We start from the raw sequence: 13,444 nt of genomic DNA, 5'->3' as shown, positions 1-13,444 counted from the left end.
ATTAGTCTATTTCATAGAATTTGTGCATGCTACACGTTATTTCTATTCAATTTACAGGGGAAAATGCACAAATTTGTCCCTTCACAGAAAACCCAACTTTTTGTAATCATCTTTGACTTGGGAATTTTTGAAAAGTTTTCCATTGTCGCTGTCTTTGTTAAATGTACATCTCAATTTGGAAAAGGGGTTGGTCTAAAAAGCAGGGTAGCCAATGGGGTAGCCAATTGGGCTAGGTTATGGGGTACCTCTTTTTGCCTAAACTTTTTAAATCTGAAACCTGTTTTCATGTGGAAATAACTATACAACATCTTGTTAATGATTCCATGTAATAAAATTTAAGATTCCTTTCGAACTTCAGCCACAATAGCCTTTTTTCCAAAGGTACTGAACTTTGTTACTTCTCAAGAGACCTGGCGCCATTTTGTCTTCCTTCTTGGCTTCGTTTGAAAATTTACAGACCCGAATCAAAAATATATACAAATCAGTTTTTAATATTTTAGATTTAGAATTTATGATTTTTAATGTTATTTCCGTGAAGCTGTAATTCGATGATAATAGCTTTGGAATTGCCTTTGGGCGCCTTTGGGCCATATGATCTCTAATCTTGTCATATCTTAACAATCCTTTGTTATTGAATCTATTGTTTAATTTATATCATGTTTAGATGTTTCAAACAATTAATTCCTTTCAAAATTTTTTAATATGGCAGCTTATAATAGGTACAAAAAGTCTTTTGAAATAGCTCTATTATAATGAAGCTCTATTTCTTACTCCTCGTGCATTAACACGTGGTAATTTATATCTTTGTTTATCTTTGTAATCATACATGATCAATCTAAGTATCAATCAGATTCGTGCTCCCTGGTCAGTAAAATGTGGTTCTATGCATTCATTTTCGGTATTTCTATTCTGGTCTGTAAAATATTTAGGTACCCCACAACCTAGCCCAATTGGCTACCCCAATTGGCCACCCTGCTTTTTAGACCAACCCTTGGAAAAGAGTGATTTAAAATGATAATTTGATTACTGCAGTGACGTAGAAAAAAATCATGTACTGAAAACACGAATTATGGCTTGGTAATAAGATACTCGGGAAAAAGGTTTGTATCCTCAATCGCCCATAGAACGACACTGGGATAAGAACAACATTCTTTATGAGACATGATCTTCAAATTACTGATCTTCATTACTAAGTAACTAAACTTAGGTAGTGTCAAATTATCAGGGCGCGTCAAATTATCAGGGCGCGTCGATTTTTTAGGACGCGTCGATATTTTAGGGCGCGTCAAATTACCAGGGCGCGTAGGCGCGTGGGCGCGTAACATTTTAAGGCGCATGGGCGCGTAAGGCGCGTAAGGCGCGAAGGCGCGTTAAAAATATGAGGGCGCGTGGGCGCGTAAGGCGCGTCATTTAGCAGACTCGTATTGTATACTTAGGAAATGTATAAACTAACCCTATCTTTATGATATACAGAAACACCATATATAACTAGCTAACCGCCAAGTTTCCTGTATTGGGCTTTTCCAGGTAAGTGACCTACCGGACGTGCGGCCCTTAAGGGTAGGTTGTTTGGACTTTGGAAAGTGCACTGTAAGGGATGATTTGTGAGCAAGTGGGAAAAAGTGCACTGTAAGGGTGTAAAATTTGAGAAAATACCAAATTTTGAGGTAAAATTTGAGAAATTTCAAAAAATTTTGTCCTGAAAAGGGCAAAACATTTCGAAAAATTGCACTGTAAGAGTCGATTTTCTGCCAAATTTTTACTGAACTGTAAGGGTCCGATTTTAGAGACCTGGTTTTTGGCCGAACGTACGGTCGTTTTCAAAATCGAGTCCCCCAGGGGGTATTTTCTCAAATTTTACACCCTTACAGTGCACTTTTTCCCACTTTTTCTCACAAGTGATGTGAAAACGTTAAATTTTCGATTCTTTACTAAATCATCATCAGAACAAAAATTTGTTATTCAATCTAAAAACAAGCTTTTATAAAATAAAATTGGAGCTATCCCCCAAGGGTTTAAAAATTGCGAAACAATTGGATGAGACGATAAAATTAATTACAATTAAAACAGTTTAAAATCTCTTGAGGCTTTTACACCTTTGTTTAGAGAAGGATTTTTCTCTTTTATGTGAAAAGCTTCTTTGAATAGAACGTTCCAATTATTGCTTTGGTCTATTATCGAAGTATTGTCACGAACAAGGTTCAATCTAAAGTTGTCAATATCAACATCGTTTTCAAATGTGTTGAATAAGTTAAAAATGTGTTCAACTCCAGAGCAATTAGTCACATAGTACTACAGGGTGTCCCTAATTAAAGTATCGAGTTGAACATGCGATTGAGTAGAAAAGTTTGTGTGTGTTACTGGTGTTATCGCTAAAATATAAGAACGTTCTCCATCACACAGGCTTATTACAAAAGGTAGTTACAACGTATAAATTAATCGTAATGACAAAGAAAAAAGAGGGAGAGTTTAAAATACAATTTTGTGAACACGCACATAAAACTTTCTACTCATAGTTGTGTTTCGACTCGATACTTTAATTAGGGACACCCTGTACTAATTGCTGATTCGTTGCATGAGGCATCCTATATTCTCCACCCCCCCCATGTACGAACATTTTCTGGAAGAACCAAATATGATAATTCGAATGAAACTTTGATCGTTTTGATTCGGTAACTTATTATTATCTCTAATGTTCAAAATGGCTGCGTTTAGACCAACTGGCATTTGTAATTTGGCATTTGCTCATGAGGGATTTGATTTTAATAGCTTTTCCATTGTATTTTCTGTCATGGCATTTAAGGAATCGTCTTTTTAGAGTCATTACTGAAAAGATGATTCCCTCAAGTTCAACTTTGACAGATCAAACAATGAAAAACATAGAATTTCTCAAAAACTGCAGTCATTAAGACTGAAACTTTTTGCCGTAGGGCTAGGCTATGGCAAATCTTGCAAATTTTACAATCTATAGAAAGAACTGAATAAAAAACGTGCAAATACTTTGGAAAATCAAAAATGTCATTTTTTCTCTTTGTTTTGGTTCCTTTGTTTGATTTGAAATGCCAGAAAAGGGGATTCCTTTGCTCAAAATGGCATTTCAAATGCCAACGAAATGCCAACACGCTGGCATCATTAGGCATTTGACAAACCGAGCAATTGCGCGGAACAATAGAATTCAAAAGAATACTGCAAGCAATTACAAATGCCAGGCTGGTCTAAACGCAGCCAATATTTTTACATGAAGTTACATGAATGAATATTCTTACAAGAAGTTTAGTATATGATTATGTTGTTAACGCAATGATTGAAAGTGTACGACAAACAGTCATTTATAAATTGATTGGAAGGTGTACTACTAGATTAGATGGAGATGCGTTTCTCCGTAGTCAGGTGATAATTATGTGTTCTCGTAAATAGGTGTAGTGGTTTGGTGGTCATCACTCTTAACACACCCGTCTAGGAGGTCTGAGTTCGATTCCCACTGTAGTAATACGATTCACTTGGTAACTGAACACACCTTCGCCCTGATCAACCCAACCTTATGAGGGGAATTGGGCACCACTACTCTGATCAGAGGAATGTAAAGAGATGAAAAAACAGATTCATGAAAACAATGGAAAAACGGCTCTTCATATACCAGGTCTCTTGCCCTTAAGGGAGTTTATGTCGAGTAAATAGGTTTCTTTTGTTGTCGCTATAAAAAATCTGCATAATTAGCGTGTTGTGACAAAAATTTTTTGTTTCAAGCCTGATTATGCGCAAACTTTTAGGCCTATATTTTGGGTACACCTCTCCTATACGAAAAGGTACCTATATCTTCTTGCTCAGAATTTCCTAGCGATTCTACTGATATAACCGCATCATGACCGCACAATAATATGGAAAGCTAGAGCTCGAGAAAATTATAACTTCATCTTGATTTTACTCGACTTCTGACAGTTTTACAATTTAATATCATTGCGTTAAGAATTTCATTTCATTCACATTGCTAAAAATATTTCTCCTTATTCTTTAGTTCGAGTGTCACCACTATTCATCATGGTATCTGTGTTTTGCGTGCTAAGCGTTCCAACTTGAAAAAGGAGGAATTCCTAATTCGTAAGGAGTAGGACCCATTCCCCAGTGGGGATGGCTCACATTATATCATAAAAATAAATTCCAATAAAATATCAGTTAGAAATTCTTTTGTGGTCTGCTTGTTTTAGTCCAAATTCCATTTTTGCATTTCTTATGGGGATCTGTCCAATATTCACCATAGACTTCCGTGTTTATCAAATTCGCATTTGTTGGACAGTATGTCTTATGTCCAAGAAATTCACAATCACGAGGTGCTAAATCTTTCCAATTATACTCAGTTTTAAAACCATATTCTTCATGACAAGTCATTTTCAAAACGGTATGATTCTTAATCACCTTGTAACCTGTAATTCCTATATGCAGTACTGGGCCAAGTATGAGACGACCTAGAGGATTGGGTACTGCACATTGATCCCAGCACGTGTTACTGTTTGATCCACGGCTGACTTTGCCATTACAACAAATTTTGGTACGTTTTCGCCAATGTGTCTTATATTCTGGATGGATTCGAAGATGAATCTTGTTATCACCGACTGAGAAATTATCATCTATCATTTTTTGGAGTTTTGGCACGTCATCTTCTGGCATCATAATGTCAGTGTCTAAATCATAGGGGATGATGTTACCTGTAGAAATAATGGAAATTATATTTAGGAATTTAGAATATTAGATATCTTAGCCTGGAGATCCATGCTATGATTTCTTATTTTATATACTGATGGCGAAATACATAGCATGGTATGGGCTAGGAGTTTGAATTTCTTAGATCCAAATGACGGTTGAAAACACAGCTAATCAAAATTTGTTATTCTGTTACTGGTCACATTCATAGAGAAAGCGCAAGGTCCTAAATTTGGTTTTTATTTTAGTAAGTGAGGACAGCGCTAAATTCGAATTTCCCACTATAAATTTTTTGTGGCAGAAATCTACCTCATAGGTCATACCCGTCCTGTATATATCAGATTATAAAAAAATACAGAACGGGTCTCCTGTCTATCAACCAAACTATATATTTTAAGATTTTAACGATTATAGAGCCTTATTTGAAGCTTCTTTGTCCAGAATTCTTTCTGGACTTCCTCCATGGGCTCGTCATCAAAACAAAATTGCCATACAAAGCTTTATTAACTGGTTAATGTAAGTGGTCCAATACAGTTGAAATACGTTGTTCTGGTTGGTTCTTTAGTGGTCTATTGTATCAATGTCCTTGATTGTATTCATGATTAGCCCGGGGTCCACTTAAAGCTTTTTGATAGACTGGCACTGGGCGAAATCATAGATTTCCCAAATTGTAAATATAGTAAAAATATGTATAAAAAATGGTATTTCAATGAATTTCAAGCGGACTTTGAAAGTCCATCTTTCGAACGTGTAAATATCTGAAATATATTGAAAAAATATGATATTTCAAGGATTTCCATCTATTTGAAAGATGATCTTTACTATATTTCAATAATTTGAAAATATGAAATTTTCATGTCGTTAAAATCTCTTGAAATATGATATTTCATTAAATTTTCGCTAAATTTAAAAATTGAAATTTCCATCAAATGGGAATTCTTGAAAATATCATATTTCACTAAATTTACAATTTTTGAAATATGAGAGCGCCAATCTAAAATGGCGGCATAGATCTTAAACCGGGGGTCAATAGAAAACCAATATGTTTCGTATGATATCAATATTTACAATGTAAATATGTTTTAAATCCGTGACCCGAAAGTATCATTTGATTTTTGATTTATAATCAAATCGAATTTCAGAAGAAAATTGATTTTCAATTATCCCTCACCAATTAAAAATCAAATTTCAAACCAATTCTTGATTTTTGATTTTCAAATCAAATATTGCATTTATCTGAGATGAGAGCCTGTTCTTGGGAAGCACACTTGTCCAAATGTGACTCGGTTATCTTTCCATGTCACTGACACACACACATGGTACATGAAATTTTGTCCGACTAAGTGTTACTCTGAAGCAAGCGTACAATAATGCATTTCAAAAATCACTTTAAATTTATAATATTTGATTTAAGATTTTTAACCTCCAGTTTAGTTTTAAATTCACTCGAATAATTTTAATTCAGAGAACACCTAATTGTATGGTGTTTATATTATATTTTTGAGAGTATCTTAAGTAAAATTTAATAATGTAACCCCCGGACAAGATGCCAGATTCGCTTTACGAAATCAAAACATTGAAAACCAGTTTTCAATTTTGTGGTTTCTTTGAGTGTTAAAGTTGGAGTGGTGGAAGTGATAAGCTGATGTGGAGTCTGGTGTAAGAACAATGGAAAGGAGAAACATAATTCAACCACAAAATCATGATGTGTAAGTATTACTTCACCCATTTATATCAACAAATGAGTCTAGTTAGTGCTATTTCTATCTATCCTAAACTAAGGGTCGATCAGACAACACTCATTTAACATTTAAGGATTTTTTTGTATCTTTTTGTTTCTTTAATTTGCCTTTGCGATTTGTCATGTTCACCCAGATCAGGGGTATATTATCTACTTTTTTTTTACTTTTTTGTAAATATTGTTTTCCTTTGCTGTTCATTTTTTGTCAAAATGTTTGACTCTTTTGTCTTTCTACACTACAGGTCGTGATGCTGTATCATAACATAAACTGCACGAAACCATTTCTCGTCAAGTAAGTTTTTTTTTGAGCAGTGCAGGGAATTTTTTCAAGCACTTTGAGCTACTACCGTTTTTGATATTTAGATTGAGTTTCAGATGTGTGACAACACGTGAACGAAGCGAGCCCGATTTTGAGTTGGGGGTCTTGGGGCGCTCTAAGACCCCCTAACCCCTTAATAAATGTTTTCCTACTGAATAATTCTATCTATTCATACTAAAGGCATCTCTTTCAGCATGATTGAAATATCCAGCTTAATAAAGTTTACAGACGTCATACTTACTGACCCTGTCAATATTTTTATCAAATAGTCCCTAGTGTACAGAGATGCCTTTAGATCGCATTAAAAGATGCAATTTGAAAGGAATCAGAATGGTATCTGATAACAATATGAGAAAGGCACGGGAAAGGCATCCGTAAGCCACTTTTGTCAAGAAAATGACTGGTCATTTTCTTCTAGTATTTTGAGGACTTAAACGTTCTCTTCGGTGGAGAAAGCAGACAAACTCAATAACCCAGTTGAGTTTCATAACTCAATCTTGGATTGAGTATTTTTGCCGGTATACGGTAGTAAAAAAGTGCTTAGAAAAATCCCTGGCAGTGAAATGTTTTTGCAAAGCTTTCTTCTCAATTTTTGACTATTCTGAGATATGATCAAAATTCATGATTATCTTTGTTTGTGAATGAATGATGGAGCAATATACATCAGTTTTGTTTATTTCTATACAGGTTAAATGACTTTATCAAGCACTGAAACTGTACAACTCTCTGCACCATAAAGAACCTACACTGCATGATGTGACAGACAAAACGAGAAAGGTATTTATCACAGAATTCAATTCAATTTTTTCAACTATTCCTAGTCCATTTGCTTTACAAGGTAACCTTTTCTCTCGAAACTAGAGATCAAATGTATATAAAGTGATATTACTAAACTGTTGTTTTATAGCCAATGTTTTGTTAATTTCCCGGAGGGGGGCACTTAGTCAAAATTGGGCATGGGGACGTTCTGCTGGGCAGGGTGTGCATAGCACTACTTCGTTACATATCCTTACTTCGTCTCCTATTGTTATTTTCTTTTCTACGTCATAATTTATGCTTAAAAATTAAACAGCTAAATATACATGGTTTCTACTAGATTATTGTGAATCATTTAAAACATGACGTAGCATATGCTATTATGCAGGCTAAGAAGTTGATTGACAGATATCTTTGAATAAAATATGGAAGATTGATTGACAGATATATTTTTCTAGAATACATAAAATAATTACCGTTAGGTGTGAAAATGATGGGCGCAGAGGTAAATAAAAAACATACTTTGACATTATTGCCACCGCAGGAAGCCAGGATGGCATTCATAGCTTCACGCATAAGGAAGTTGGGCAAACATCTCATAATTGCTGCGCGCGTTTTTCAGTATTTTAGTTCTGGTTAAATGGTGTACCGGTAACATTCTTAGCTTGACTGTATTTCTATTGTTTTATCATCATTAAAAACACTTTTCCGGATTTGTTTTGATCTGATTACCCATTTTCAAAGCTCTACTGTATATGTCTTTTTTTATTACCTCAGAGAGTCGAATTAAGGGAAATTCCTTTTTTGTTGGGAATTTCCCTATTTAAACCACAAGTAGTTATTAGCCGCTCTGAGCAATGCAAATTAGAAATTTTTATCCTTTCAAAAACTTGTCGTTTGACTATTACAGTAAAATGGCAGTTTAGTACTGTAGCGTTTAGTATGATATAAACAAACCATTATATACCATTATTTTGGTAATAAAAGAGGTGACAAAAAAACAGATAAGTAACTTTATCTTATCTCTATAACTATAAGAAGATATCTATGAGATGGACACATTTGATCGTTCTTCTGCGGTGGCACTTTAATGAAAATTATGGCTAGTACATTTTTTTAACTGACTAATCAAATAACTACTATACATGTAATATTTTGAAGATTGAGTGCACGATGAACAATCGTGATTGAAATTCTAAAGAAATATCTCGAAGAAACCATAATACGCAAGCGCAAATGCTATACACATGGTCACATGACTTGAAAGTTAGATTTTGCAGATCAGTCAAAAAAAATTATCCTTACTTGGTCACATAACTTGAAAGTTAGATTTTGCAGATCAGTCAAAAAGATTTATCCTTACTTGGTCACGATGCATTGCGTATAAGTTCTTTAAAAAGTTCTTTAAAAATTTTGCAAAAATTTAAATTCTCACTACACGGTGACGTGATTTAAAAGTTAGATTTTACAGATTAGTAAAAAAAGTTTATCCTTACTTGGTCACCATGCATTGCGTAAGAGTTCTTTAAATCTTTCGCAAAAATTCATATTCCCACTACACGGTCACGTGATTTAAAAGTTATATTTTACAGATTAGTCAAAAAAAATTTCATTACATGGTCACATGACTTAAAAGTTAGATTTTGCAGATCAGTCAAAAAAATTTATCCTTACTTTGTAACATGACTTGAAAGTTAGATTTTGCAGATCAGTCAAAAAATTTTATCCTTACTTGGTCCCATGACTTGAAAGTTAAAATTTGCAGATCAGGCAAAAAAATTTATCCTTACTTGGTCACATGACTTGAAAGTTAAAATTTGAAGATCAGTTAAAAAAATTTTCTTTACTTGGTCACATGACTTGAAAGTTAGATTTTGCAGATCAGTCAAAATAATTTATCCTTACTTGGTCACATGACTTGAAAGTTAGATTTCGCAGATCAGGCAAAAAAATTTATCCTTACTTGGTCACATGACTTGAAAGTTAGATTTCGCAGATCAGGCAAAAAACTTTATCCTTACTTGGTCATGATGCATTGTGTAAGAGTTCTTTAAAAATTTTGTAAAAATTTATCCTTACTTGGTCACATGACTTGAAAGTTAGAATTTGCAGATCTGTCAAAAAAAATTATCCTTACTTGGTCCATGAACATATAAACGACTGGACATCCATCTTTTATTATCTCTTTGAAGCGAGCTTCGTTGCCGCCTGTATTTCAAAATTGCTATAAAAAATCCGACAATAATCCGTCGTAATTTTATTTCTTTGAATTGTTTAGGTAAAATGATTGATAGAGCTTGAACATTACTCCTAATGCACAAAAAAATTATTTTCAAATTTTTTCACGAGTTTGCAATATATTTTATCAACATTTTCAACTCTGAAATGCAGAATTTCAACGGCGTGTATACTTTTGAATCCCTTTTGTCACTCCAATAATTTTTCTTATGACTTGAAAAAAATAGCTTGTCAAAGTTGAGAGCCTGTGTCATAAGAATATCGAAATTAGAATGCGACACTCTCTAAAATTATTCGACACTTTTAAGTCAAAATTTTGAAATATTAGTCGGAGTTTTGACAAGCTGACGATGATTTTGCCTCTGTTATCTTTGTTATGATATGATAAAAGACTTGAGAAATAAAGTAGAACAACAGAGACTTTTGTCGAAATTTTGACGTTGGTAGCAAGGTATTCCCAAGAGGTATACCATCAGAATTTATTGTTTCATTTGATGATTTTAACGAGGCGGCAACGAAGCTAGCAGTGTTGACTTCAAAAATACAAAGGAGATGGATGTCCAGTCGTTTATATGTTCATGCTTGGTCACATAACTTGAAAGTTAGATTTTGCAGATCAGTCAAAAAGATTTATCCTTACTTGGTCACGATGCATTGCGTATAAGTTCTTTAAAAAGTTCTTTAAAAATTTTGCAAAAATTTATATTCTCACTACACGGTGACGTGATTTAAAAGTTAGATTTTACAGATTAGTCAAAAAAGTTTATCCTTACTTGGTCACCATGCATTGCGTAAGAGTTCTTTAAAACTTTCGCAAAAATTTATATTCCCACTACACGGTCACGTGATTTAAAAGTTATATTTTACAGATTAGTCAAAAAAAATTTCATTACATGGTCACATGACTTGAAAGTTAGATTTTGCAGATCAGTCAAAAAAAATTATCCTTACTTTGTAACATGACTTGAAAGTTAGATTTTGCAGATCAGTCAAAAAATTTTATCCTTACTTGGTCCCATGACTTGAAAGTTAAAATTTGCAGATCAGGCAAAAAAATTTATCCTTACTTGGTCACATGACTTGAAAGTTAGATTTTGCAGATCAGTCAAAAAGATTTATCCTTACTTGGTCACCATGCATTGCGTAAGAGTTCTTTAAAACTTTCACAAAAATTTATATTCCCACTACACGGTCCCGTGATTTAAAAGATAGATTTTACAGATTAGTCAAAAAAAATTTCATTACATGGTCACATGACTTGAAAGTTAGATATTGCAGATCAGTCAAAAAAGATTATCCTTACTTGGTCACATGACTTGAAAGTTAGATTTTGCAGATCAGTCAAAAAAATTTATCCTTACCTGGTCACATGGCTTTAAAGTTAGATTTTGCAGATCAGTCAAAAAAATTTATCCTTACTTGGTCACAGACTTGAAAGTTAAAATTTGAAGATGAGTCAAAAAAATTTTCCTTACTTGGTCACATGACTTGAAAGTTAGATTTTGCAGATCAGTCAAAAAAATTTATCCTTACTTGGTCACATGACTTGAAAGTTAAAATTTGCAGATGAGGCAAGAAAATTTATCCTTACTTGGTCATATGACTTGAAAGTTAGATTTTGCAGATCTGTCAAAAAAATTTATCCTTACTTGGTCACATGACTTGAAAGTTAGATTTTGCAGATCAGTCAAAAAAATTTATCCTTACTTGGTCACATGACTTGAAAGTTAAAATTTGAAGATCAGTCAAAAAAATTTTCCTTACTTGGTCACATGACTTGAAAGTTAGATTTTGCAGATCAGTCAAAACAATTTATCCTTACTTGGTCACATAACTTGAAAGTTAAAATTTGCAGATGAGGCAAAAAAATTTATCCTTACTTGGTCACATGAGTTGAAAGTTAGATTTCGCAGATCAGGCAAAAAAATTTATCCTTACTTGGTCACGATGCATTGTGTAAGAGTTCTTTAAAAATTTCGCAAAAATTTATCTTTACTTGGTCACATGACTTGAAAGTTAGAATTTGCAGATCTGTCAAAAAAAATTATCCTTACTTGGTCACATGACTTGAAAGTTAAATTTTGCAGATCAGGCAAAAAATTTTATCCTTACTTGGTCACATGGCTTGAAAGTTAGAATTTGCAGATCAGGCAAAAAATTTATCCTTACTTGGTCACATGACTTGAAAGTTAGAATTTGCAGATCAGGCAAAAAATTTATCCTTACTTGGTCACATGACTTGAAAGTTAGATTTCGCAGATCAGGCAAAAAAATTGATCCTTACTTTGTCACGATGCATTGTGTAAGAGTTCTTTAAAAATTTTGCAAAAATTTATATTCTCACTACACGGTCATGTGATTTAAAAGTTAGATTTTACAGATTATTCAAAAAAATTTATCCTTACTTGGTCACCATGCATTGCGTAAGAGTTCTTTAAAACTTTCACAAAACTTTATATTCCCACTACACGGTCCCGTGATTTAAAAGATAGATTTTACAGATTATTCAAAAAAATTTCATTACATGGTCACATGACTTGAAAGTTAGATATTGCAGATCAGTCAAAAAAGATTATCCTTACTTGGTCACATGACTTGAAAGTTAGATTTTGCAGATCAGTCAAAAAAATTTATCCTTACTTTGTCACATGACTTGAAAGTTAGATTTTGCAGATCAGTCAAAACAATTTATCCTTACTTGGTCACACGACTTGAAAGTTAGATTTTGCAGATCAGTCAAAAAAAATTATCCTTACTTGGTCACATGACTTGAAAGTTAGATTTTGCAGATTAATTCAAAAATAGGTGCTAATATGTTTCCACGAAAACACCAAACACTACTTGGTCACGCCTTTTCACTCATAAGAAATGTTCATTATTTGGACCAAAACACCAAACACTACTTGGTCACGCGTTTTTACCCATTAGAAATGATCATACTTTCCACACAAAAACACCAAATACTACTTGGTCACGTCTTTTTACTCACAAGAAATTTTCCTAATTTGCTTCCAATACACCAAACACTACTTGGTCACATTTTTTCCTTCTTTAGAAAAGTTCATAATTTGGACTAAAAACACAAAACACTACTTCGTCACGCCTTCTTACTCATTAGAAATATTCATAAATTCGACCAAAAACACGAAGCACTATTTGGTCACGCCTTTTTACTCGTGAAATTTATTTTCATTGTTTTGTCCAAAAACACCAAACACTACTTGGTCACGTCTTTTTTCTTATTAGAAATGTTCATAGTTTGGATCAAAAACATCAAATACTACTTGGTGATACGTCTTTTTAGTCATTAAAAATGTTTATAATTTCGACCAAAAACACCAAACACTACTTGGTCACGCCTTCTTACTTATCAGGAATGATAATACTTTCACACGAAAACACCAAACACTATTTGGTCACATTTCGCTCTTCATTAGGAAGGTTCATAATTCGGACTAAAAACACCAAACTCTACTTGGTCACGCCTTTTCACTCATAAGAAATGTTTATAATTCGGACCAAAACACCAAACACTACTTGGTCACGCCAAGAAATATTCCTAATTTGCACCCAAAACATCAAACACTACTTGCTCACGCCTTTTTACTTGGTCCAAAGACATCAAACACTACTTGGTTACGCCTTTTTTCTCATTAGAAATGTCCATAGTTTGGACCAAAAAGACCAAACAC

The 13,444-nt window shown here is 33.6% G+C and overlaps 1 protein-coding gene across 1 annotated transcript in view; it reads right to left on the bottom strand.

The window, feature by feature from the left end:
• Positions 1-3,210: 3,210 nt before the first annotated feature.
• Positions 3,211-13,444, bottom strand: part of LOC136803702 (uncharacterized) — a 28,786-nt gene continuing 18,552 nt past the window's right edge. The window contains exon 3 of the mRNA XM_067060422.1: positions 3,211-4,703. Within this exon, the coding sequence (XP_066916523.1) occupies positions 4,174-4,703 (530 nt within the window). The 3' untranslated portion in view covers positions 3,211-4,173. The remainder of the gene's footprint in view (positions 4,704-13,444) is intronic.

Source organism: Clytia hemisphaerica, unplaced genomic scaffold (genome assembly GCF_902728285.1).
Source record: "Clytia hemisphaerica strain Z4C2 unplaced genomic scaffold, Clytia hemisphaerica genome assembly, whole genome shotgun sequence".
NCBI lineage: Eukaryota > Metazoa > Cnidaria > Hydrozoa > Leptothecata > Clytiidae > Clytia > Clytia hemisphaerica.
Note: the sequence above shows the minus strand (reverse complement) of the source record. Positions and strands in the feature narration are given on the sequence as shown.